The sequence below is a fragment of the Sus scrofa genome, chromosome 6, assembly GCF_000003025.6.
Source record: "Sus scrofa isolate TJ Tabasco breed Duroc chromosome 6, Sscrofa11.1, whole genome shotgun sequence".
In the NCBI taxonomy this organism is placed as follows: domain Eukaryota; kingdom Metazoa; phylum Chordata; class Mammalia; order Artiodactyla; family Suidae; genus Sus; species Sus scrofa.
In genome coordinates, this window is record NC_010448.4 from 20,235,947 (window position 1) to 20,262,795 (window position 26,849).

The window sequence follows — 26,849 nt, forward strand, 5'->3', positions numbered from 1 at the left end:
GGTGTCCCTGGAGAAGTGCTTGATTCCAAGGTTGAGGCAGAAAAAATACGAGAAGCGTCCCGAACATCATGTGGGGCTAGAAAATGAGAAACCACTCCAAAAAATAATGGGCATATGGTGAAAGGACCCAGGAGCCAGCTTGAAGGAACTCCCGATGGCCAAATCTGGCACAGTCAGAACAAAAAGATAATAATAGAAATGGATTATAACCCATAGAACAAAATAAGCAATTAAATACATAAGTAAATGGAGAAGAAAAGAGAGCTCTTTTTGTTCTAGGAGAATTCCAATTAATGTAGAAGAGATGATGAAAACAGGACGTTGTCATTAAGCAAATACCACAGTTGTATTTATAGGCCAGCATCATGGACGGCTGCTGAAATTAGTGGGCGAAATATGATGGAAACAGGATGCTTGCCTAGTCTCGAAGTATCTCCCCGCAAGATACATATTAATTGCCAAGGGAAGAATAGTAACTCTACATTGGAGAACCTGGCAGACAGCACCTAAATCGGGTGATCAAGCTTAACATCCCCGGTAATAAGGTCCTTTCACCATAGGCCCATTATTTTTTGGAGTGGTTTCTCATTTTCTAGTCCCATGTGATGTTCTGGACGCTTCTCGTCATTTTTCTGCCTCAGCCTTGGAGTCAACCACTTCTCCAAGGAGACCTGGTTCTTTTTGCTGGAGAATGCTATTTAGAAATCAGTAATAAGGCAGATTGATATCATGTACTCCATGGAATGGTGCAATGACAAGGGCTCCTCTGCTGTATACTTGCTACAAATGCGTAACCTTGGTCTAATCATAAGAAAGCACCACAGGAAATTCCTTTGTGCTGCACCGGTTCAAGGATCAGGCATTGTCACTGCGGTGGCTTGGGTCACTGCTGTGGCGCGGGTTCAGTCCCTGGCCTGGGAACTTCCAGATGCCATGGGCATGGCCAAAACAGCAACAGCAACATCAGACAAACCCAAACTGAAGGACATTCTACAGATTTAACTAATCCGTATCTTTCCAAAGCGTCACCATCATGAAAGACAGACGAAGGACCTGCCCTCGCCTGGAGGAGACTGCATGACAGCTAAGTACAGTGTGGCATCCTGGATTGAGAGCCTGTTGGGAGAGCTGGTGAAATTTCATCTAAGGGCTATAGATGGCATAACCCTATTGGATCACTCGTTTCTTTCCTGGTGTCTCTTAATTGTATTAAGGTTCTGAAGCATGACGACATCAGGGTAAGCCGAGGGAATGGTATGTGACAAGTTTCTGTGCTTTGTTTTTTCTTTGATTTTTTTCCTCTAAACTGAAATTATTTCAAAATAAAAAGTTAAAAGGCAGAGGGCAGAATTATGTCGTAATTTGATCGGCAGTGTTTTCTTCTCTTCTATTGGTACGTAAAACGTTATTGTCAGCTATGATGGATGGTATCTTAGATTTGCTAAGATCTGTGGTGTAGAATCAAAATCTCCCTTTAGACCCTTCCAAACTCATATATCCTTCCCCACAGGAGAGTGTTGTTGCAGTTACCCTGATGCACCTGGAGGACCTCTTTTTTTTTTTTTTTTTTTTTTTTTTTCTGCTTTTTGCTTTTCACGGCTGCACCCGTGGCATATGGTGGTTCCTAGGCTGGGGGTCCAATCAGAGCTACAGCTGCCCACCTACACCACAACTACAGCAACGCCAGATCTGAGCCAAGTCTGCAACCTGTACCACAGCTCACAGCAACACCAGATCCTTAACCCACTGAGAGAGGCCAGGGGTCGAACCCGCATCCTCACGGATGCTAGTTGGATTCATTTCTGCTGCGCTGCAACAGGAACTCCATACCTGCCTGTTTTAGAATGCTTTCCTTCTCTGTTTGAGTGGAGCTGCCTCATTTTTAAAACAGCTGCATGGTGCTGCAGGGTGCAGATGCTCCATGGTATTTAACCATTCTCCTGGTATTTATTTGGGGTTTTTTCACTGTTTTTCTGTTGCACATAGTGCCGCAGCCAGTGTCCCAGTGCACAGCCTCTTTGGGATTCATACCTAGAGACAGAATCACAGAGATGACAGGCCTTTGCATCTTCACAAACTACCAAGTTGCCATCCAAATAAAATTGGACCCACCCACTGCCGTCCAGCCAACAGTGTATGAGGGTCTGCTGGTTTCCCCACAACCTCACAACACTGAATGTTATCAGTCTTTTAATACTTTGCAGGCTGAGTGAAGAATCATTTACTCGTTCATTCCATCTCATTCAAGAAAAACTTTAAGGCGGGTGGGGGGATGTGCTTGGGTTATGGGATGGCTATCCTGTGAAATTGGAGTGTTATGATCATTATATAACTACAGATGTGATAAATTCATTTGAGTAATAAAAAAATAAAATAAAAAGTTAAGAGAGAGGTAAAAAAAAAAAGAAAAACTTTAAGCGTCAGAAAGTGTTAACAATTGTATTTGTTGCTATTATTGTTGCTGTAGTGGGGACGTGATGGGGAAGGGTGTTTCAGGCAGAAGGAACAGCATGAACAAAGGCCCATGCTTCCTACGGGGAGAATAGGCCTACTGAGTCTGCTGGATCTTTAGCTATGAGTGTCAGAGGCCAAATGTAGTTGCCTTAAGCACAGTGGGAGTGTGTGTGTGTGTATGTCTCGTGTGCACGCACGGATGCAAGGTGGCAGTGGTTTTGTGGGGAGATAGGTATTCATAGGCCCAAATCAAGGAAAAAGCAGACATGGCCATAAATCAAGGGGGTATAACTAGAGAGCAGAAATGGAAGCTGGGCCAGAAAAGAAAGACGGTGTCCCCTGCCTCCTCCTGTTTGGCCATCCACTTGGGGAAGCAGGATCCGTGTAAGGGCACAGGCTGTAGGGGGACCTGGAGCTTCACCGCCTCCTTGCACCTTTTGTCTCATCTATGAGGTGGCTGTGCTGAGGGAGGGTTTGGTCCCCATCGCAGCCCCACACCCAGTGCTGTCCCACCCTCTGGGGTCAGGATCAGGACGGGGAGAGTGATAGGAGGGGGCCGCTACCAGGACGGCTCTAAGTCCTCTACATAGTGCACCTGGATTTGAACTCCTGAGGTCTGGGGTCCCTGAGCCCTGGAGCTTCTTCTCCTGGCACTGGCTGGTGTGGGTGGGAGAATGTCAGGTGCCTGGGCTGGAACACAAGTCACGCACCTGCTCTTAGCGACATTGCTGTTGCTTCACAGACCGCTGGGGTCTGCCACCCCATCTGCTCTGTGCCCCCTGACTCCTAACAGACCGGACACAGGCTTTCCTGTGGGAAGTTGATAGGAATCTCACTCTCTTTTTTTAAGTTTTATTTTTTTGCTTTTTAGGCCTGTACCCGCGGCATATGGAGGTTCCCAGGCTAGGGGTCTAATTAGAGCTGTAGCTGCCAGCCTACACCACAGCCACAGCAACGCCAGATCCGAGCCGCATCTGTGACCTACACCACAGCTCACGGCAACACCAGATCCTTAACCCACTGAGTGAGCCCAGGGATCGAACCCACAACCTCATGGTTCCTACTCAGATTTGTTTCCACTGCGCCAGGATGGGAACTCCTCACTCTCTTTTTAAAAGCTTTTTCCAATCTTTTGGAGATACAGCTGACATGTAACATTACATAAATTTAAGGTATACAGTGTATTGCTTTAATAAGGAATCTCATTTTCTCCATCATTAGCTGCTTTTTTTTTTTTTTTTTTTTAATCCTAACTTTCTCAGGAAGAAGTTTCTGCCACCATCCTGCGGGACCCTCTGCTCTGGCCTCTGTTCTGGGCCATGGCCTGTGCCTGTCTGTTTGCCACGGGCTAAGACTTCCTCAATTCTCCGGATTTTAAGGCTTTTCTCTCTCCAGCCCCCTTCCCCACCACCCCCTCCATCACAGGCCATCTGTCCCTGCCCTGCCCACTCTCAGCCCTTTTAATAGCACTGTCCTTGGGGAGGATGGTCTCCGAGGTGGTTTCATAACAGGCCTGGGTGAGGGCGGGGACACCCCAGTGCTGCCAAGGCGTCTAATCGAGCTGGGTGTTCAGGGAGGCTGGCGGCTAAAACAGCCCTAATGGAGGGAGAGTTTTCCAAGGTGGGGTTCCTTCTGTCAGCTCCCCGCCTGGATGGATGGCTGAGTGTGGAGCGTGCCCACATCAGAAAGGATGGAGGAGAAAGTGGGGGAGAGGGGAGAGGATGCCTTTCTAAAAATACGGCCCATCTGCATTGTGTTAGCTGGTTTCCCTGGAAACCACTGGGAACAGAGAGCTCCAGGGTGGCACAAGGGTGCAGGGACCTGGGCTCTGAGCGGGCAGGGGCCGCCCTGCCTGGCCTGTTCATGCTGGGGATGAGGCTCTCCCAGGGTGGCTGTGCAGCTTTTGGTGAATTTTGCAGGAGGCCTGGGTGGCCAGCAGCTCCCAGCCCAGCCTCAGCACATCTCACCTGCAAACTAGACTCAGGTGGGGACTGCTTCCCACTGTGGTCACGAGGGAGCATCTTTGTAACATTCTCGGGGGGGGGGGGGGGGAGGTTCTTGCTCCTGACGGATGGAAACCCAGGGAAGATCTGGAGCTGCAGCCTCGTCTCAGGAGCACCGGGCCCCAGAAACAGGGTCTGGAGCTTCCACTGTGGCACAATGGAATCAGCAGTGTCTTGGGAGCTCTGGAACAAAGGTTCCATCTCTGGCCTGGCACGGTGGGTTGGAGATCTGGCATTGCTGCAGCTGTGGCTGAGGTCAAGACTGTAGCTTGGCTCTGGGATCTCATCCCTGGCGCAGGAATTCCATATGCCAAGGGGTGGCCAGAAATGAAAAAAAAAGAAAAAGAAAAGAAATGGGTTCCAACCCAGGCCCTGTGCCCTTGGGTCCCAGGCAAACACTGTACTGACTCCCCGGTGATTGGGGCATTCATAGGAATGGAGGGGGGTATCTTCTGACCAACCAGCTTTCTGGGCAGAAGGGAAAGTCTAAGGGCTTCACCCTTAAGAAAGACTAAAGATAGAATTGAGAAAGAAGGGAGGAAGGGTGGCAGGGAGGATGGTAAGAAGGATGAGAATCCATTCTTCCAGGTCAGGTGGCCAGGGTGTTACAGAACAAGCCCTGTTCTAACACTCGGCATCCAAAGACCCCGTTTGCAGGCCTGGCCCCGTCTGGGCCTGTCATGGACACTCTCTCAGCCTTGGTGACCTCATCTCACTTCCCATCAGGGTGAAATCAAATAGCAGGGAAAAAAGTACGTTGCAAGCTGGGAAATGTGAAATGCTTTGCGAGAACAAGGAATTGTTAATGATCTTCAAGTAGTCTTTTTAAAATGTTGTTTTTTCCTGATTTCAAGCTGTAGACCCTAATCTTCAGTCCTTTATCCAAGAATAATGCCTGTTAACTTGACAAAATCCTTCCAGGCTCTTTGCTGGGAACTGTTCATGTTTCTCGTAATTTGGGTAACACTCTATGTTTTATAACAGCTTTGTGAGCTTTAGGACACAGGCATTTTCCCATGTTATTAAATAATCTTTTACAAGCTATTCACCCTATTTATGGACATTTAGCTTTTTTTAGATTTTTTTTTTTCCCTCCTCTATTTTAAATGGCACTGTGGTGAGTGTTCTTACAGATAAATCATTAGGTGCCCTCTCTGGTTTTCTCAGAAAATTTATCCCAGGAAGAGGATTGCTGAATCCAAGAGTATGAACCTTTTATTTTAATTTATTTTATTTATTTATTTATTTTGGTCTTTTTGCCATTTCTAGGGCCGCTCCCATGGCATATGGAGGTTCCCAGGCTAGGGGCTGAATCAGAGCTGTAGCCACCAGCCTACGCCAGAGCCACAGCAACTTGGGATCCGAGCCGCGTCTGCAACCTACACCACAGCTCACGGCAATGCTGGATCCTTAAACCACTGAGCGAGGCCAGGGATCGAACTCACAACCCCATGGTTCCTAGTCAGATTCTTTAACCACTGAGCCACAACGGGAACTCTGATATGAACCTTTTAAATTATTTGAATTCATTCTGCAAAACAGCCCTCCAGAAAGACCTAACAATTTATACACCCACAAACAGTATAAGAAAAGCGCCATGGCAGTTCCCATCGTGGCTCAGTGGTTAATGAACCCAACTAGTATCCATGAGGACGAGGGTTCGATCCCTGGCCTCAGTGGGTTAAGGCTCTGGTGGTGCCGTGAGCTGTGGTGTAGGTTGCAGACACAGCTCGGATCTGGCGGTGCCATGGCTGTGGCATAGGCCGGCGGCCACAGCTCCTATTTGATACCAAAAGGAAAAAAAATTATGGTGCTTTTTTTCTTCTTTTTGGTCTTTTTTTAGGGCTGCACTTACAGCAAATGGAGGTTCCCAGGCTAGGGGTCAAATCCTTAACTCACTGAGTGAAGCCAGGGATTGAACTTGCAATCCTTATGGATACTAGTTGGATTCATTTCTGCTGAGCCATGACGGGAACGCCATGCCATAAGTTAAAAAAAAAAAAATTAACTAATTAAAAAAATTTTTTTAAGTACCAGTTTGAGTGCATCTATGCCAGCACTGCAAACTTGGACAGTTCTATTGCGGGGGGTGGGGGGGGAGAGTATCTTGTTTTAAATTTGAATTTCTTTGACTTCTAGTAATCTTTAATATTTTCCCAATTGTGTTGGACAATGGTAATTCTTTTATGAATTTCCAGTTCATATCCTTGCCTAGTTTTTCCCTTGCTGCATTATGATTTGTGCCATGCTGAAATCCAAGTGAGAAGTGGCAGTGCCAGCCTACACAGATTGTGGGTCCTTACACTCTTCCTGCCCACTTTCCCCACCCGTTTGGATCCTCCAGACGCCCGCACTTGTGCACACCCACCCCATCTCCAGAGGTTCAGAGGCCCAGGATCTCCTGGAACAAGCAGCCCTTAGGGCCTGGGCCCCTTGGCCTGGGTTGGGGGGTCACTATGTCATCCATCCCTGCAGGTGGTACTCGTGACCAGCACCCCCTCCTTCAGCGTCACTCTGCCTGCCACACTGCCAGGCACCCCCTCCCCTCTCCCAGGCGTCCTCACCCAGGCCTGGCTTCCTAGGCGCTGGGGACAGCCCTCAGCTCTGTTCTTCTCTGTCCTCCCAGACCGCGCAGGGGGGCTTCTGTCTGTTTCTGACTCTGGCTTCCTTACACTTGTCTTTTCTGCTTCTCGATAAGTGAAGAAGTTTATTTGAAATTATTTAAAGGATCATCCTGGATTGTGTTGCTTTGCTTTTTCCCTCCCTTCCTTCCTTCGTGGGGGTGGGGCTGCGGGGGCGACATGTTTTAAGGACAACTAATGGAATGACCTCCTCTGAGCCAAGCAGGCAAGTCTTGCAGACGGAGCCCTGCTGCCCGGGTGAAGTGCTGCGCTGGACCTGCGCTCGGGAAATGGGGATGGAGGGGGCGGGGCGGTGCCTGGTGTCCCTGCCCCAGCCCGGGTTGGTGGTGTCCTCTCTGGCCGCCGGGGAAAGTCAGAGCGTCCCGGCCCCCCCAGGCCCCAGCCCTCATCCTCACCCTCCCTCCCTAGGGCTCCTGCTCCACGACGTGACCATGGCAGGGCTGCAGGAGCTGCGATTCCCCGAGGAGAAACCACTGCTCCGGGGCCAGGACGCCGCCGAGCTGGTGAGTCGCCCCTTCACGGTCCTGGGGGCGGAGGGCGCCACCTCGTGGCCAAGAAGGAAATCGTGCGCCTTCGCTCGAGTCTTGCGGATGGCGAGAATCCCCATGCCACCCTGAAAAGCTTTGTCCCCGCCTTGGGAGAGCTCCCAGCCGACTGAGGGCCAATGCGACTAAAATCCAGCCTACCTCGCCGTGGCTTTGGCTGTCTTTGTGACTGGGAGGCTCTTTAGAAGAGTTATTCCCATTTCAGTGATGAGAAAGCTGAGGCACAGAAGGTAAACTCACTTGACCAAGGTCACACAGCTATCAGGGGAATGAGACCACATTCAACCTTTGCTTCTGGGAGGCCCTTGAGCCCCAAGGGGGTCCCTGCTCGGCATTGTTGCCTCCAGCCAGGGCATGATGCTTCCTCACCTACCCAGGCCTTTCATGTCTGTAGCTTCTTTCTTTTCCTCAAGCCTCTGAGTTATGATGGCAAGTATTACCAGCAGTGCTTCCAGGAGCAATGAGACCAAGGCACCCAAGGTTGTGACTTTGTCCCAAAGGGCCCTTGTTGGGACACCAGATGTTAAATTCCAGAGTCGTTTCTACTCATGCTTTCTTGTTGGGGTGACACTCACACAGCTTCCTCTTTCCTCCTGCAAAGAAAAGCCGTGTGTCCACTGTTCATAGAATTCTTGGCCATCACTGCTGCAGGTCTCCGCTGGTTGTGCTGCCCAGCCCGCTCATTCCTCAGCATACCTGTCTGTCCCCTGCCCTGGCTCCTGCAGCCTCCCTCCAGAAAGAAGTGAGCCCAGGAGTCACTGAGCTCCATGTGTTGGGACAGAGTAACTGTCCAAGCTCCAGGGGCCCACGCACATGAGGCTGGAAGTCTTATCTTTAAGACAGATCCTTGGAGTTCCCGTCCTGGCTCAGTGGTTAACGGATCCGACTAGGAACCATGAGGTTGCGGGTTTGATCCCTCCCGTTGCTCAGCGGGTTAAGGATCTGGCGTTGCCGTGAGTTGTGGTGTAGGTCACAGATGCAGCTTGGATCCCACGTTGCTGTGGCTCTGGTGTTGGCTGGGGGCTACAGCTCTGATTCGACCCCTAGGCTGGGAACATCCATATGCCACGGGATTGGCCCAAGAAATGGCAAAAGGACAAAAAAAAAAAAAAAAGACAGATCCTTGAGTTCACTTATAAAATCTGATTACCTGGCGGTAGCTCCTGTCAAAAAGAGAACAGCTGGTGAGCTGTACACTTTGTAGGCGTGTTTGTTTGTTTGTTGTTGTTGTCGGCACTCTGGCGGCATGCAGAAATTCCCGGATCAGGGACGGAACTCACAGCACAGCAGTAACCAGAGCCACAGCAGTGACAATGCTGGATCCTTAACCCACTGTGCCCCCAGGGACCTCCCTTAGTAGGCTTGTTATTCTAATGCCACTCCCCCTGCCCCTGTCCCCAGCCCCCGTCATCTCCTGCTCAGGTGCTGCCCGCTGGTACAGGGCGGTGCAGAGAGCCGCCTTGGCCTCATGTGTTCTCGTCCACTTCTCACCGTGGCGGGCCACCCCGAGAGGGGCTCCCTTCTTCTGCTTGAAGGAGCCTCCCGCCTGATCTCCTTACTCTCTACAGCCTTTTTAAATACACCTTGTCATTCCTGGCTTTCTCATGTGCTCCATTCCCTTGTCCCAGCCGTTCTCGGATCCTCCCCGGGCTTGGTGAGGCATCCCAGTGTCCTGATGATAAATTTCCCTTTTTGCTTAGGCTAACGAGATTGGACTTCTATGACTGGCCACTATCCTTCCTGAGGCCTGTTTTTATAACTATTGTTCTTGGCTTCGGTAAGGTACCCTTGTAATTTTATGAAAAATCATCCTTGTTGCCTAAACCCCAAACTAAATAAAACACCTCACGTCTCTTTTCTATTTCACAGCTGGTCAGTGGCTGCCATCACCCCAGAGTTACAGCCACAGTCCTCCTCGGGTCCAGGATGTCTTTTCACCCAAGCTCTCCCCGACCTGGGCCGCCCCCTCCTCTCGGCTGGGCCCCCTCTCCCACTGGTCTTGGTCTTTCTCAGAATGTTCACGCAGTTTCTCCTGGCCTCTGGGGTCTCTGAGTTATTCCTACTGTTTCTTAGTTTGGGGTCTGCCCCTCCGACGCTTCCCATCCTCATGAAAATCTCCCGCATCCCTTTGCCTGGCCCCCCCTTGGGCAGGGTCTTCCACTGAGAGAACCCCTCCATAACCACCTCGTCCCTTTCCCCCACATCTGTCCCCTTCCTTGGAGGAACGAGGAGCAGCCCCCATGCTCTCCTCCGCTCCGCATGCCGAGCCCCAGGCGCTGGAGGCTCCAGGAGGGGAGGCCTGGGGACAGCTGTTGTTGGTGTCACTCAAGCCTGGCTTTCCTTTTCGGTGTGAGACCCTTTAGTGCCCACTGACTTCCTCCACCTCCCCTGCCACTCCAGCTGCCAGAGGGCAGGTGGATGGGCTTCTTATTTTGAGAGTAAAATATTTTTCATCCTTTTCCTCCCCACTCCTGTGATGTGGGTTCATTTGCCTTCTTGTTGCACCTTAGCGGCCCCGCCCTTCTGTCCCTCCCTGCCCTGGCATCCTGCTTCTAGTCTGATCGTCTCATTGACCACACGAGATGGTGTGGTAGCACCTGGCACAGAGTCCAGTGCAAAAGCACCTAGGACAGAGTGGCAGCTAACTGCACCCCCCGCCCCGGTTAATCCTCACAGACACTGAAGCTCGGAGGCTAAGTCACCAGCCTGCGGTGAACAGAGGGGAGCAGAGAGAGTTCTAAACAAGCACGGAAGAGGGCAGGGCAGGGGAATTCCTGAGGACACAGTCTTGGGAGTGCTGGGACGCAGGTTCTATCCCCGGCCCAGCACAGCAGGTTAAGGATCCGACATTGCGGCAGCTGTGGCTTAGGTCATTGTAACGGATCCTGGCCAGGAACTCCATTTGCCATGGGCAGGGGCCCGGGATGTGTGTGATTTCTCCCCCTTTCCCCCCATGAGGTTTCCTTCCCCAGACAGAGACCCAGGGAGGTGCAGAGGGTCAGGCTGCTGGGCTGCACTGGGGAAAACCTGGCAACCCGGACACATGGGGTTGAGCCCCAACTCCTCCACTCCCCATCTCTGCCACCTCATAGACAGCGGCTATGTCTAAACCCCAGTCCTGTCGTTTGTGAAGTCAGACTTGTTCCTCCAGATCTGTTGCATTTGGGGAGCATGTTCCATGCCAGGCTTTATGCTGAGAGCAGAGCCAGTCGCGGTCCCCACCCTCATGGTCCTGCAGACCAGGGGGAGGGATGGGTGCCCCTGGGAGGTTCACACCCTTCGGCCAAGTGAGCCCGAAGGCAGGGGACCTCCGTGTGTTGAGAGCCAGCAGCAGGCAGGTCTGGAAAGGTGAGAGCAGCTACTGCTCAGGCCCAGACAGCACCTTAGTGCAGGTCAGAAAAGGCTCCTTGTTTCTCCCTGGAGGCACAGGCCTCGGCCTCCCCAGCCCTAAAATGGGCGTGACAGTCAGGCCCATCTGCCCCCCTTCACCAGCCTCTGCCTTGTGCCCAGTGGTTGAGACCATTTGCTGAGACAGCAAAGTGATGAACAGCAGGAATTCGGGATCAGAGGTCATTCCACCACTTTCCAGCCACATGATTCAGCCTCTCTGAGCCTCACGCTTCTCATCTGCAGAGTGGAAGTCTTCCTATTTTAAACTAATAGGTAACAGCAATGTGTGTAGCTGCCCGTGGCCTCAGCTGTCAGGTACTTACTAGCCTGATGCCTGGCGCTCAGGAAGCCCTGGGTCACTTTCATCAACATTAAGATCGACGGGAACATGGAGTTCCCATCGTGGCTCAGCAGAAATGAATCTGACTAGTATTCATGAGGACACAGGTTCATCCCTGGCCTTGCTCAGTGGTTACGAATCCTGCATGGCTGTGGCTGTGGCGTAGGCCAGCAGCTATAGCTCCGATTCAACACCCAGCCTGGGAAACTCCATATGCTGCGGGTGCGGCCCTAAAAAGACACCCCAAAAAAGACAGATGGGAACAGCAAGTGAGGCTGCTCAAGGAGCAGGCCCTGTGGCCACCCCCCTTCCCTGGCTGGGCCAGCCCAGAGCCTAATGAGCCACTCCCTCTGTTTGCCTTTTTTTAGGAGAACTCCGACACCTTCCTCTTGGCTGTGGACACAGACTGGAAGGTAGGTCTTGGCTCAACCTCCCTAAATGGAGGACTAACAGCTGGCTGTCCCCTCCCCGACCCAGCCTGTTTCAGAGGAGGTCTCACAGCCCTTCCGTGTGGCCCCAGCCTGAAGCCACAGGGACTGGTCAGCTGGCAGCCTCCAGGACTACCCCCACGGCTCACAGTGGCTTCGCCTGCCCCTGCCCAGTGGAGAAATGTCCCCTCTCTCCCTGGGCAGGACAGAGAAGGGAGGGGAGGGCTGAGGGAGTGAGGATACTGTCATCTGAATCAGCACTTTCCTCCTATGAAAGCCAGGTCGATGCTCCAAAATAGCTCCTGTTTCCATGGCAGCGGTTGCCCGGACAACCATGTCCTCTTTAGTTTGATGCCAAATTCCCTGTGAAAACTGAAATCCTTCTTTGCTTTTCTTCCTCCAAACAATGGTTTCTGACTTTGGTCAGCTGTTTCTCCCCTGGAAGGCCCAGAGTGGCTATTTATTTCTGGGTCTCAGAAAACGCGTGACAGCAGACACAGTGGGAGCTTCGTGGGGTTCCAGGGCCCTGCTGGCCATCAAAACCTGCTGAACAAAGTCAGACCCTTCTGGGGCCTTCCTTCTGGCTGGCTGGCGCCGGCCCTCAGGCTACTGTCCAATATGGGTCGGTCTCCAAACCCCATGACAGCCCCAGCCTCACGGTGTGGATGCAGGGGTGATGAGGGAGGCGGGGCGGCCTGGGGCTCCTCCCTCTGGCACTCAAATCTGCAGCCAGGATGGAGCAGCTGAGCATCTGGACCCCGGGTCATATGCCCCTGTGACACAGGTGACGCAGGCAGAGGCAACTCAAGCAGAGGTGTCAGAGTAGCCTGTGTGCACGTGCTCTGGTCTCCTGGGAGCCTGAGCTCCAAACACAAAGGGCTGTGGAGCTGGGGAGGACAGGCTAGGGGCTGGAGGAGTGGGAAGCAGCCCGGCAGAAGAAGGAGGGATGTGTCCACAAGGTGGCCCCAGCCCAGCGGGAGATCAGCGGGCACCCCAAGGAGTCCTCTCTGCCCTTCCTGTTCCCAGGAAGGGCAGGATGTGTGAACTGCAGCCCCTCCTCCCCAGGATGGGGCTGTAGAAATAGAATCCAGAGCAGCCAGCTCCTGCCCAACCCTGAGTGAGACTCACAGGATGCCAGAGGAGCTATTGCCAGCTCCCAAGACATACACACCCTGGGGTCCTCTGCACCTGCTCCGGGCCCAGGACAGGGTGACGGTCCCACATGTGTGGGATTCTGGTCCTCAAGACCCTTTGCTTGGTAATGGGCAGCATTCGTTCAAAAGCACCTTACCGTCTACTCTGGTTTCGCCACAGAGACTGCTTTTTTCTTTTTTTAGTAAAGCAGCTACCAGGATGGCCCTTATCTGGGCCAGAGCCCGGCAGGGATTTCATCCCCTTCAGTCCCTCGCCTCAGTGGGTCTGGCCATGGGGGAGGCAGAAGGACAGGCTGGAGCCAGGCAGAGCTGTGTCCGGGTCCTACCACTTACAGGCCATGTGACCTCCAGCACAGCTCCCTCCCTCACTGGTAGAGTGACACAGGCAGCTGAGACCCCCCCCCCAGCCCCACTAGTTGTTTGTGGGGTTAAGGATGGTACCCTCCGGCCAGGTGCGCAGACCCTGGGCTACGGTGACTGGTGGCCACCAGAGCCAGACTGCCTGGGAGTGATCGCTGACTCTGGGCTCACAGGCTGTGTGGTGTTGGGCAGGTTCCAGAATGTCTCTGGGCTTCCTTTTCCTCATTTGTAACGTGGGTGTCCGGAGGACAAAGGGAGGTGGCGTGCAAAGCCTTTGGAGGGAGTCTGGCCCGGGGGAGGTGTGTACTAAGCATTTGCTTGTCTTGATAATGTGGCCCCAGGCCAGAGCACTAAGATGTTGGTGAGCCCCCACTGCTTACTGGCTGCGTGGGAGCATCTCCTTCTCTGTGCTTCAGATTCTCCATCCTTTCTCATAGGTTTGTGAGGATAAGGTCTTAGCCTTGCCGCTTGCAGACCTGGGCACGCAGCCACACTGCTCTTCTCCCGCTTACAGATGTGGAGGCTCAGAGCAGTTGACTAACTTGCCCAAGGTCACACAGCCAAGACTAGCAGGGTTTGGGTAGCAGGACCTGAGCCTGCCTTGTTCAGCCACAACTGTAGAACCTCCAGGGAGGAGGCTAGCAGTTTGGAGGGACACCTGGATGATGGTATTTGTCCCTGGGCAGGCCTGCAGTCACATCTGTAGTGACGGAGGCAGCTTTTTCTCATCCTCCTAGCAGCTCTAGGCACAATTCCTATCTTATGGTTGAGGAGACAGGAGGAGTTAAAAAAGTCTTGTCCAGAGTTCCGTTGTGGCGCAGTGGTTCGAATCCGACTAGGAACCATGAGGTTGCAGGTTCGGTCCCTGCCCTTGCTCAGTGGGTTAACGATCCGGCGTTGCTGTGAGCTCTGGTGTAGGTTGCAGACGCGGTTCGGATCCCGAGTTGCTGTGGCTCTGGCGTAGGCCAGTGACTACAGCTCCAATTGACCCCTAGCCTGGGAACCTCCATATGCTGTGGGAGTGGCCCAAGAAATAGCAAAAAAAAAAAAAAAGTCTTGTCCAAGGTTACCCAGCTCGTGGGTGGGGCAGCTGGGTCTTGAACTCAAGTCTGTGGACTTGAAGCCACTGAGCTGAGCAGAATTGGGGGGCAGGGGGGGCTCATGGCTCAGGGTGGGCAGAGTCCGAGGTCACCCAGGTCCAAGGGTGGGAAAGGCCACTCAGAGGCTTAGGTGGGTATCAGGTTGGATGGGGACCACTGAGGAGCAGGTTTTGGTGGCAGAAAGGGTGGGAGGCCACCCGGCCCCACCCCCCTTCAGGAAGAACACAGGGATTATGTGGGCAGGGCAGCAGGCAGCGCAGCAGGCAGGGCTGAGCCTTTGCACGCCGCCTCAGTGGTCAGAGCCTCCAACTGTGCTCAAGTGGCTGCAGGGCACAGGGAGCGTGGCCAGGATGCGAGGGGCTGGGGGACACCCTGTTCCATACCCTGCTGCCCAGGGAGAGCACAGGCGCCCGCACTCTGCCCGAGGCCCTTGTTGCAAGAGGTCAGAGAGGGGGCAGGGAAAGTGAGCGATGCCCCCCAGGCAGAGGACAGGGCCGGGAATAGCACACGTGGCAGGTGCTGACCCGGTCACTAGGCACCCAGAGACGGGGAGGTGACCCCCTTCCCCCAGGGCAACCAGCCAGCATGCAGGACTGTCAGCCCTGGCGGGGATGAGTGGCATGTTCCTTCATCAAAGCGACAGAATGGGGGCACAGGCGCCCAGCACCCCTCCCTCTGTTGCTCTGCTTCTCAGTCCTTGCCCCCCCACCCCTGCTCCCCTCCCTGGCCTATTTCCTCTCCTCCTCTGCTCTCCTTTGCCTCCCCCTTCTAACCTGTTTACCTGCATGTCTTTGGCCAGCTCCTCACCTCAACCCCGAGCCTCATGACCTCCAGCACCTGTCCTGCTGCTCAGGACAGCCTGCCTCAGCTCAGGCGTCCTGCTCCCCAGAGATGGAAGAGCCAAGCCCCGGCTGGTTGTGTCAGCGTGAGGAGGGCATGTCCAGTGGCCTCCAGCCCCTTGCTGCAGGGGCATGGTCCTGCAACCTGCCCAGGCCCTCAGCCCCACAACCCCAACCCCCATTTCCACTATGTGGGCAGGCACCCGGGTGTACATGGGGGCAGAGTGGAGTCTGCCCTAGGGGAGCCCCTGGGGGTGGAAAAGAAGCAGTCCCCTGGAGTAGGTCACAATCCGGGCAGCAGTGACTGCCCATATCCCCTCAAGGCTAAGGGATGGGGAGGCTGGGCTTGGGGTCCTCTCCCCTTCCTGTTCTCCAGGGTACGGGTCAAGGGTATGCTGTCTAGGACATGCCTATGTGGCCCAGCCTGCCCTGCTTGGCTGTGCTTGGCTGTGAGAAGCCCCTGTGTACCTGTCACAGCTGTGCACGTGGGCTCACCTCTTCCTAGGACCCCACGTGCAGCTGCTGCCCTGAGCCTCTGTGCTGGAGGTGGGCACGACGCAGGGGCTGGGGACCATCAGGGCTGAAGTGTTGTCGGGGGTGGGAGGAGCAGCAGCTGGGGTGAGTGAGGACCTCGGAAGCCAATCAGAGCCAAGTGTGTCTCCCGAAAGCCAATCTGGGAGCTGGGGCTCCGGGCGAGCGAGTGGCGGCTCGGAAACCCCGCAGGGAGGAGGGGCCAGCCACGGCCGCAGACGCCGCATATAAATGGCCCGGAGCGGCGCCCCGTCATAGAGCCGCTGGTCTCCCACTTGCGCTGCCCCCTCCTTCTGGGCTCTGGTGACTCAGGCCTTTGTTTGCCCTTCCTGGTCGAGGCGGGTGGCCTCCCTCGGCAAGATGCCGGAGTGCTGGGATGGGGTGAGTGAGGACTCGGGGGTGGCGGGGAGGTGGGCGGGGAGGACCGGGCATCCCTCTGCCTCTGTCTAGTGGCCCTTCTGCCTTCAGTCGCCTCACCTTGGCGGTCACTGAGCAAGGCCAGCAGCTTCCCGGCTCCCTGGTGGCCCTGGTCTGCAGCAGAGGTTGGGGGTAGCTGCTGGTCAGGGTCTGCGCGGGGAGGGCCGGAAGGGCTGAAATCTCTGCAGAAATCTGAATGGGCTGCGGCTCCTCTGTCAGCCTGTGTGGACCAGGGTGCCATCGTGTGTGTATATGCACTGACAGTGTGCCCTCTGCCAGGCACATGCCCAGCTGGCTCTGCCCTGGCGCCGGTGACCACCTCGGCCCCGCGGAAATTGTTCCCTGTGCGTCTGTTGTCTGTGCACCCAGGTGTCTGCCCTCCTGAGCCTGAAGGGTTTGTCTTGGTTTTTCTGGGTGACGTGTGGTGCCAGTTAGGCAGAAGCAGGGAAGTCTGAGTTGTGGTTGTGGCCTCCAGGCCGGGGTCCCTGTGCCTTATTTTTGGGGAGTGAGAAGGCAGTGCTAGAAGGATGTGCCTGAAGTCTAGGGCCCAGGAGGGACCAGGGCGCCTCCTCCTGCCTGGGGGCAGCAGATGCCCAGGCTCGGCGCTGTTCTAACTCCAGGAAGAAGAGGCAGGGGCAGACTTACCCCTCTACCACCCCACCCCCGCCTGCCTTGCCTGCCCAGCCGGTCGGTAGGCCCCCGGGTTGCCCTGCGCCCAGGCAACGACGTCAGCGCCTACCCATCCCATCGCTGCAGACCTGGTCCTCTGAATTATTGATGCGCTTGACGGGAAGAATGGAACCGGCCCCTCCCCTTTCCAAGCTGAAGACCAACGCGAACCCCCACCCCCACCCCCCATACCCGCAGCCCTCAAGGTCACAGGTGAGGGGGAACCAAACAGGCAGAGAGGGGATGACAGAGCCCCCTCCCTGGTGCCGCAGTGCCACACACTGGCACCCCCATGGACGCTGGGGCCCAGTTTCTGACGTCACCAGGAGCCAATGAGCATCCTCGGCCCTGGGGGTTTGGGGCTCAGAGCACGTCTGGCTGCAGCCCTTCGGGTGCCCCCCCTGCATGCACTCCGAGGGTCGGAGGCATTTGGCCCCTATCAGGATGAGCTGGATCTGAGGTCTTGGGTCAGAGGGGGTGCAGGGAGGTTGGCAGGAAGGTTAAGCCAAGGTCGCTGGGCAACCAGACCCACCCAGGCCCTGCCCTTCCTGTCCCCGGGGAGCTGAGCCTTAGTAGGGCAAGCACTGTGGCTGAGTCCCGCCACCCCGGGGGCAAGGGATGGGGACCTGGGTGGGCACTCCAGGACTAGGAGGAACAGGCACCCCCTCCTAACATCCTCAAGGGCATTGGAGGTCTGGGAAGACCACGCCCTGGATCCCAACTTGAGCCACGCAGGGCTAGAGCTGATGGGCTCTACAAATGTCCTGGGTGCCTCAGGAAGCGCATTGCAGCTCTTATGCCATGGGCCCTCCCTCCCGCCCCCCCACCCTGCCCTCTGTAGCACCATGCGCCCCTCCTGCCCCATTCCCCACCCTGCCCTCCATGGCGCTGTGCATCCCTCCTGCCCCGTTCCCCACCCGTCATGGCTCTGTGAGCCCCTCCTCTGTCGTCCCTTGCACCATGCCTGCCTCCTGCCCCCCACCCTGCCTCCATAGCACCGTGCACCCCTCCTGCCCCCCACCCTGCCTTCCAGAGCCAAGAGAGCGTGGGAGGCGGGCATGCGGCAGCCCCCCCCTCCCCAGCAGAGACAGGCAGCTGTGGAGAGGCTGCCTGCTTAGAAGTCTCTTAGGTGGAGCTTCAGCTCTCCTTTCCTCAGAAAATTCAGCCTGAGGCTGGCACCTAGGAAGGCCTGTCCTGCCCCTTGCCCTGTCTGAGCTTGACCTTGGGCGAGTCAGTTCTCCTTTCCCAACCTCAGTTTCCTCCTCTGCGGGGAGTAAGTAAGAAGACACATGAAAAGAAAGGGCCTGGTCCATGAACAGGGAGTGCTTCTGGTTCTGATGGCCCTGGGGGGACATGGGGAGTCTGTGATGGAGTTGGGCCCACCTGGGGGACTCCCAGAAGGGTGGCTCCTGGGGTGTGGCCTTTGTCCACAGGATTGGCTCTGCCTTGTCACTCACAACTGGAGACAGGCCTAGACAGTGGCCCTCGGAGCCCAGACCCAAGAAGCTGTCTCCTGCCTCCTGAGTCTCCCCTTTGCTGTGAGAGGCAAGAACTTAGGTTCTCTCTGAATCTTAGTGTCCTCGTGTCCTCCACTGCAAAGTGGAGAAAACTCCTTCTCTCTTTCCCAACACGTGGCACACAGTAGGTGCTTAGTCACATGCTGACTGTCCTTGACCCCAGCCCCACCTCCAGCTCCTCACCCCCTGCTTCCCAGGTCCCCCCCCCACCCCCCACCCCCGGCACAAGGCAGGGCTGTTAATTCAGCTTTGACAGAACCTCTTGGAGTCTCCCCACGAGCAGCCCTGAGTGACCAGTCTGTAGCGGGGCCAGCCAGCAGGACACTTCCCCGAGGCTCAGGGATGCCCACACACAGCAGCCCCCGGGGCCTTTCCAAAGTGCTACACACTGGGCAGATATGGCATGTCTATGCTCACAGAATCCCAGCGAGGTGGCTCGGGAAGAGGGAACCAAGGCACAGAGAATTGTGTGCCCTGCTCAGAGTCACAGCAAGGGGCAGAGCGGGTCTTGAACCTGCAGCATCCAGCTCCAGCTTCCTGAAGAACGGACGACCCCAAACAGCAAAACCAAGGGCATGAACACAGGAGAATTCCAGAACAGCCACTGCAGAAGGCCTTTGGGGAGGGGGTGGGTGGCTGGCCCTGCCCTGCCGGAGGGAGGCCTTGAGGGGTCACAGAGGCAGGAGCGAGAGCCTGGAGTAGGGTGTGGGGGGCGGAGGCTGGGCTGGCAGCACTGGGTCTTTGCTGTGGAGTCTAGGTGGGCAAGATGCTTGTCGGGAGCAGCAGCTCTTCTGAAGGGTTCTGAGTCCAGGAGGAAGGTGATGATGGCAGCATTGGGGCAATGCCAGAGCTGCCCCGGAAGGGCTGCCGTGAGGTGGGGAAAACAGGCCTCACTGGATGCTGGAGAACTGAGGGCAGCAGGGCCTAAGCCGGGGCCTGGGCAGTGGCAGCTCACCCCCTGGCTGCTTTGCAGAGGAGACCCGAGCTTTGACCACTTTGCAGACTAGTTCATGTCCCCGTGCTGAACACCCTCGGGAAGGGGTCCTTCCTCTGGTCTGTCTTCTCTGGGGTCTGCTTGGGTGATGAGAAGGGGACACCCACCCTGAGGGGTGAAAGGATGCCCAGAGTATCTGGCACTGTGTCTCCCCTCCAGGAACACGACATCGAGACGCCTTACGGCCTCCTGCACGTGGTGATCCGGGGCTCCCCCAAGGGGAACCGCCCAGCCATCCTCACCTACCATGACGTGGGTCTCAACCGTAAGTGCTGCTCAGGCTCATTCGACCCTCTCTGCCTGGAATCTGCCAACGCGTGAGCCCCCCTGCCCCACCATCCTCCCTATAGGGCCCCCATAGGGCCCCTCACACGTAGTTCTGTGCCCTTAACCCTTTGGGGCTTGGTTTCCCCGCTGAACCCTGAGGCTGATCACCACTGCCTCAACCTCCCTCTCAGCATCCGCGGGCCTCCCTCCCTCCCCTGCTCAGCACAGCTGAGCGCTGTGTCTTTGCAGACAAGCTGTGCTTCAATACCTTCTTCAACTTTGAGGACATGCAGGAGATCACCAAGCACTTTGTGGTGTGCCACGTGGATGCCCCCGGCCAGCAGGTGGGGGCGTCACAATTTCCTCAGGGGTAGGTACCTGGAGCCCCCTCCGGCTTTCCCTGGCTCTGTGCCCCCAGCCGCATCTGGGCCTGACCTCCTGCCCTGCTTGCAGGTACCAGTTCCCCTCCATGGAGCAGCTGGCTGCCATGCTCCCCAGCGTGGTGCAGCACTTCGGGTGAGTTCCCTCTGCTGGGGGCTTGGGGCTGGGGCTGGGGCGGCTCTGGACGGCAGTCATGGGAAACCCCTCGAGTGACCAGCCATGCTCTCTCCCAGGTTCAAGTACATAATTGGCATCGGAGTGGGAGCTGGAGCCTACGTGCTGGCCAAGTTTGCGGTGAGCCTCCCCACCCCCACCCAATCCCAGGACAGGTCTCTCCCAGGGGCCACCCACAGGGGTGCTCCCTGTTCTTCCTCTCCTCCTCCCCTTACTTCTTCTTCGCTTAGGAAAGTCCTTTTTTCATTTTTCCCTGCAAGGAAATTCCCTTTAAAAAAACGCGGCAACCCACCCTGCAGACAACCACTGCGGGCACTTTGGTGTATTTTCCTCCTGTTTTTTCTATGCACATATATACATATGTTAAAATTTTTTTCTATGCACATTTATTACATACAGGACATCAGATCAGACTTAGTATTTAATACCTTACTGTAGTATGAGCATGTCCATATATTGTAAAACACTTTGCAAATGGTGTTTAAAAAGCTTTTGGGTTTTATTTTGTGATATTTGATTCAGCTGGTGTTGATACAGTAAAGAGTTAATGTTAAGGAAAAAAGGTGCTTTTCGCATGTATCTCCTTGAAACACCATATGCCATAACTTGCCTCAGCCATTATCCAAAATCAACATTTCTGTTAGCAACACACTATGCAACTAATTAATTACTCTAGCCAGTAAATAAGGATTATCACTCATTCACCCAACAGGCTATTTAAACATGAATCATTTTTTTAACCAAAAATTTACACTTAAGTTTGCAAGGTTTAAAGAAAGTCACATCTCAGAAACATTATGTGAGGAGGAGCCCACAAGCTTTCCATCTTTAAAAACGAAAATTTAAGAATTCAAAATATTTCTTTCTTGGAGTCCCCTCGTGACTCAGCAGGTTAAGGATCCAGCGCTGTCACTGCTATGGCTCTGCTTACTGCTGTGCTGCAAGTTCAAACCCTGGCCCCAGAACAATGCCATGGGCTTGTCCAAACCAACCAACCAACCAAAAAACAAAGTATTTTTTTTAAGTATTTCTTTCTTCAAAAGGAATGACCACGAATTTTCAAGATGGTTTCTTTCTTCTTTTTTCTTTTTTTGGGTTTTGCTTTTTAGGGCCGCACCCGTAGCCTATGAATGTTCCCAGGCTAGGAGTCTAATCGGAACTACAGCTACCAGCCTACACCACAGCCACAGCAATACCAGATCTCAACCACATCTGGGACCTACACCATAGTTCATGGCAATGCCGATTCCTTAACCCACTGATTGAGGTCAGGAATCGAACCGGCGTCCTCATGGATACTAGTCAGATTTGTTTTCTGCGGCACCACGATGGGGACTCCATTCAGCTCCATTTTGACTGCAGCATTTAACCACTATCAATCCCTGCCACCCCAGACCACCCCGACACGACTGAAGTATTGTATACAAATCCGTTTCCGCCCAAAGACGAGCCAACAGTTGAACAGAAAACTCAAATCTCTTTCATTAACACAAAACAGGCTTTGGAAGTCAGTTTCTTAACATCACTAGGGCTTTTTCTACGGAAGTGAAGAAAAAATATTTTATTGGACGTGTTTATATCTTCAGTTTGGCAACAGCAGCCTCTTCCGAGATATGTTGCACAGGGTGGAAAATAGTAATATGGGCATAGATTCCAAATAAATCAAGGAATTTTGAAAGGTTCCAGGTGGGGAGGAGGACGAGCCGGGGCAACTGGAAGGGGCAGCTGGGCAAGTTCCCGGTGAAGCCGTGAAGCCCTGACAGATGCCCTTCTTCCCGGACCCTCCCACCCGCCTGTGAGATGGGCAGGGCCAGAACGTTAGAGTCCATTTCCGAGGTGGGAAGACGGGGGCTCCCTGCACCCCGCCCCCCAAGCCTCGTCCCCCTCTCGCGGCAGCTCATCTTCCCCGACCTGGTGGAGGGGCTGGTGCTGATGAACATCGACCCCAACGGCAAAGGCTGGATCGACTGGGCGGCCACCAAGGTGAGCGAGGGCAGCCCGGCCGGGGTGGAGGGGTACAGGGCGGCCCTCACACTGGCCTCTCCTCGGCCCGCAGCTCTCCGGCCTGACCAGCACGTTGCCAGACACGGTGCTCTCCCACCTCTTCAGCCAGGTAAGGGGCGGGGGCCACCGTCACGCCGGGCGGGGGTCCCTGGGCCTTCCGCCCCCTCCCAGCCGGGCGGGAGGAAGAGGGCGGCGGGGTGAAGCAGCGTCTGACCCGCCTCACTCCGTCCCCGTGGGCAGCCCCACGGCGGTGGCATCTGAGGCGGTTCCGCGGGCGGCGGCGGCGGCAGACCCCCCCCCACCCCAGTTCGCCCCCCTCCTCCCTTCTTCCTCCCACCGCTGGGGGTGGGGCAGGGACTGCTCTGGCCGCCGTGTCCCCTCTGAGCCCACGGCGGTCTGTGGCTCCCCTCCGCGCACCCCGCCCGTCCCTGTCCCCCGGGGCCCAGGAGGAGCTGGTGAGCAACACAGAGCTGGTGCAGAGCTACCGGCAGCAGATCGGGAACGTGGTGAACCAGGCCAACCTGCAGCTCTTCTGGAACATGTACAACAGGTGAGAGCGGCGCGGGGCCCAGCCGGCAGCACGGGGACTGGACGGGAGCGTTCAGGCAGCTGGCGACCCCGATATGCCACCCGCGGGCGGAGGCGGACAGGCCGGCGACACACCCTCCCAGTTTGTAGATGAGCAGACAGACTGTGAAGCCTCTGCGAGGGGCAGAGGGGGAGCAGGGCCCTTCCAGTCCTTCTCCTCCCTTGAGCATTTCAGGGGAGCAGGCCCCATCCGCCCCCCCCCCCCCCGCCTGCCCCCCAGCCTGAGGTCGAAATGCTCCTTGGAGCCCCCTGGGGATTGCCCTGTAGGGCAGTAGCCAGAGGCCCCCCCCCCCCCCTGGCTGGCCTGGCAGGCTTTCTCTTCCTCCTGCAAATATGCGTTAAGCACTGTTGTGTGCATGGCGCTAGAGAAACACCAGAGAGCCAGAAAGGCCCCGGACCGCAGTGCTGGCCCACATCCATCACGAGAGCCAGGTGTGAGGCCCACCTGGCATGAGTTGGGGGTCTAGAAAAAAGGTGCATGAGGGGAGTCCTAGGCCCCTATTTATGCAGGAGAGGCTCCCGTCTCCCCATTTTATCAATGGCACCTGAGGCTTTGTCTGTAGCTGAGACGACTGCAATGTAAGCCCCAGTTCTGGGACCAGCCCAGCGGCACCTCCAGGGATGCTGGGCCCTACATGCCATGTAGAGAGATGGGGTATGGCAGAAACACGTCAGGCTTGGGGACACTCCCCAGCACCCACCCCGGAGGCCAGTCCTGGGATGCCCACCTCCACCCTTCCTTGCAGCCGCAGAGACCTGGACATTAACCGGCCTGGAACAGTGCCCAATGCCAAGACGCTCCGGTGAGTGCCCTTCCCCCTCCAGCCCGCCCTGCCTTTGCATCTCCCCCTCCAGTGCCCAGGCCAGACGGCCCTTTTCCTCTGTGTCTGCAGCTGCCCTGTGATGTTGGTGGTCGGGGATAATGCACCTGCCGAGGATGGGGTGGTGAGTGAGGGACTGTGCCCTGGCGGGGGTGGGAGGCAGGGGTCACTGGCTCCTGGTTCAGCAGGGCCAATTCTTGACCCAGCCCAGGGGAGCCTCAGGGGCAGGCCCCGGACGACAGGCTTCTCATCCCACTTCCCCACCATCTTGCCCTACACCACCGCCTCCTGCAGCCCCATCCTGCAGGTGATGGAGGCCTGGAGACAAGGGGGAGCTGGGGTGGGGGGGCCCCCTCCCTAGCCCCTGCAGCCATGCAGCCTCTCTGCTGTTTCTACCCAATTCAGACCCAGAAATGAAGATCTCTTCTTTCCTCTAAAATTGGATTCATTTCAGAGTTCCTGGTGCAGCTCAGTGAAAACAAACCTGACTAGTATCCATGAGGACTGGGGTTCGATCCCTGGTCTTGTTCAGTGGGTTAAGGATCCAGTGTTGCTGTGAGCTGTGGCGTAGGCTGGCAGCTGCAGCTCTGATTTGACCCCTAGCCTGGAAACCTCCATATGCCACAGATGTGGCCCTAAAAAAAAGGCAAAAAAAAAATTAGATTCATTTTTTCTGAAGTAAGTCGTGAGCACAACAGTGGTGCCCCTTGACCTCCACATGCACCCATTACATTTGTGGATCACGTGTCACCTCTCCTGTTGGAACTTGTGGCCTGGAGGTTTCATGCCCTTGGCACGGAGGGTCCAGGAATGCCCAGGTTTGCCCTAGTGTGCCCCAGTCGACCATGCTCTGCCTGTGCCTGAGGGCCTGGGAGGCAGGGCTGTGGCTGTGCCTGCCACCCTGACCCAGGCAGGGCTTCAGAGGCTCCTGCTGAGCCCTGGCCCTCCCCCACCTCGACACCCAACTCCTGTGGTCCCTGGTGCGGTCCCAGCCACTCCTGCCAAGGCAGCCCTGGCACTGCCCCATCCCTGCAGCAGTTGTGAGTGGGGTAGCGGGGACCTGGACCCTCAGGGGGCTGCCTCCTGATCCCCAGGGCCTTGGCCTTTCAGAAGGCACCCAGGAGGGGTGGCGGCCTCTTTCTGCCCCCTGCACGCCCTCCCTCACCAGTAGAGCCTCCCAGCTCTGGCGATAGAACCTGCTTCAGCAACTTGGTGGGGGGGTCCCCCAATGCCCTCAGGCCGCTCACTCTGCTAAAGCTGGCTTCTTGTCCCCAGGTCGAGTGCAACTCCAAACTGGATCCAACCACCACGACCTTCCTGAAGGTGAGGCGCTCATCCCCACCACAGGCCCAGCCGCCAGGAGGGGCCTGCCTGGAGTCCCCACCCGGGGCGGGGCGGGGGGGGGCGGCAGGATGGTGTGACTGGTCGAGGGGGTGGTGGTGTGAGGGGGCCCCTGCTCAGCTCGCCCCCCTCTCTCCCCCTGCAGATGGCAGATTCCGGGGGCCTCCCCCAGGTCACACAGGTGAGACTCTTGGCGCTCCCTCCCTCCCTTCCCTGGCCTGGGGTGGGGGGAGTCTCCTCTCTCCCTGAATCCCAGGCAGCCAGTCAAAGCCCATGCCTGTCCCTCCGTCCCCTCCCGCAGCCCGGGAAGCTGACTGAAGCCTTCAAATACTTCCTGCAAGGCATGGGCTACAGTAAGTATGCCTCCTCCGTGCCCCGCCCTGGGACAGGTGGCCAGGAGGGGCTGAGCAGCCTGGGGGCATGAGGTCCTGTTATGGGCTGCTGTGCCACGCTCCCCACACTCTCTCCTCCATGTGCCCCCCCCATGTGTTCGGGGGCCCCTAGGGCATCTCTACTGAGGCTGTAAGTTCATAGTGCCAGGCCAGGCCTTGCCCTCTGTGCCCTTGGGGAGGCTGTGGGCCACTCTTCTTTTGGCCAGACTGGGCCTGTTGGGGTGGGGGCTCTTCTACAGCCCTGGGGGCCTGGGGCCGAGTCCTGCCAGGGAAGCCTGCCTGACGGTGAGTCATCCATACCACCCACCGCCTGCTGGGCCTCCACCACCACCCGAGAAGGTGCCGAATGGGACCAGGAGCATCAGAGGAGTGGGCTTGGAGTCTGGAGACAGGGGAAGGCCCCGGGGCTATCCGGATGTTAGGAGAGCTGACGGCGGCCAAGCCCGGGGGTCGCAGATCTGAAGACCCAAGTAACGGGGGCCGTGCGGTGGAACTGGCTCGCTGCCTGCCCCCAACTTCCCCTTGTGCTCGAGAGTCCCTTCAACCCACGTCCCCTTGGTGACACACACATAGCTCCTTGATTCCGTCCATCTCCCCTTATACCTGGCTCTCCTGCTAGAGGCAGCCTCCCTTCCCGAAATTTGTTTTCTCCCCCCAGACTTCAGCCTCTGGAGCTTGTGCCTCTTTGGGAGGACGGGCCTGTGAGGGGAAGGCTGGGAGCCCAGCCAGGACAGACTCCCCCACCCCCGTGCCAGCCTATCTGTGGAGAAGTATGGCAAAGAGAGGCCAAGACCAACACTGAGCCCCCGCAGGGCTCCGAGGCTGGGCCCTGAGCCCGGGAGCACTCGGTGAACACTGGTGGGACAGGAGGACAAGTGGTGCTTGTCAGGCTGGACCCTGGTTTCAGGGTCCCAGGAGAAACACCAGCAAGCAGCCCAAGAGCTGGGAGGGATTTGAGAGGTCGTGCAGGCCTCCCCCATTCTGCCGATGGGCCCCAGCGGAATGAGGAGGGCAGCGGGACTAGGTTAAGGCCCCAAAGGCCCCCCCAGGGCCGCAGCCCAGGCTGGAGAAGCAGGAGCAAGATGTGTGCCCCACCCCGCTCTCCTGGCTTCTAGGGCCAGACTGGTATCAGTCGGTGCCGTGGTTCCCTCCGGGCAGGTGGGCAGGAGTGGGCTCCCTGAGGCCCTGGCCCTGCCCCAGCCCCCAGCGCCTTCCTCTCCTCCCTGGCCCGTCTCAAGCCCTGGCCTCACCGGACCGCCTCTTCACCCGTCTTCTGTCTCCCCCACCCCGCCCCCGGCTCTGTCTTCTCTCTTAGTTGCATACTTGAAGGACCGAAGGCTGAGTGGAGGAGCAGGTAGCCCCACAGCCCCCCTTCTCCTGATGCATGGACACCCCCGCCCCGCCCCTCACCCCGGTACCCTCTGCTCCTTCCTTCGTGCAGCGCTGCAGCCAGGCCGCATCTTGCCGTGGAGACGTCCCGTGTCCTGCTCCTCTGTGG

General features: G+C 56.4%; 1 protein-coding gene across 9 annotated transcripts in view; it reads left to right on the forward strand.

Annotated features, from left to right (window-relative positions):
• The window catches only part of NDRG4 (NDRG family member 4), a 42,706-nt gene that overhangs the window by 13,071 nt on the left and 2,786 nt on the right, over positions 1–26,849 (forward strand). For 3 of the 9 annotated variants that reach the window (XM_021093970.1, XM_021093968.1, XM_005664393.3), the window contains exons 2-16: positions 7,508–7,602; positions 11,743–11,787; positions 19,543–19,648; positions 19,900–20,020; positions 20,104–20,166; positions 20,265–20,325; positions 22,102–22,188; positions 22,262–22,318; positions 22,656–22,759; positions 23,544–23,600; positions 23,691–23,742; positions 24,894–24,941; positions 25,105–25,140; positions 25,261–25,312; positions 26,667–26,705. In XM_021093970.1, the coding sequence (XP_020949629.1) occupies positions 7,531–7,602; positions 11,743–11,787; positions 19,543–19,648; positions 19,900–20,020; positions 20,104–20,166; positions 20,265–20,325; positions 22,102–22,188; positions 22,262–22,318; positions 22,656–22,759; positions 23,544–23,600; positions 23,691–23,742; positions 24,894–24,941; positions 25,105–25,140; positions 25,261–25,312; positions 26,667–26,705 (1,000 nt within the window). In that variant the 5' untranslated portion in view covers positions 7,508–7,530. Of the gene's footprint in view, positions 1–7,507; positions 7,603–11,742; positions 11,788–15,900; positions 16,168–19,542; positions 19,649–19,899; positions 20,021–20,103; positions 20,167–20,264; positions 20,326–22,101; positions 22,189–22,261; positions 22,319–22,655; positions 22,760–23,543; positions 23,601–23,690; positions 23,743–24,893; positions 24,942–25,104; positions 25,141–25,260; positions 25,313–26,589; positions 26,706–26,849 lie in introns of those variants that run through there. The other 6 variants (XM_021093972.1, XM_021093971.1, XM_021093967.1 and 3 more) reach the window with 4 other exon arrangements.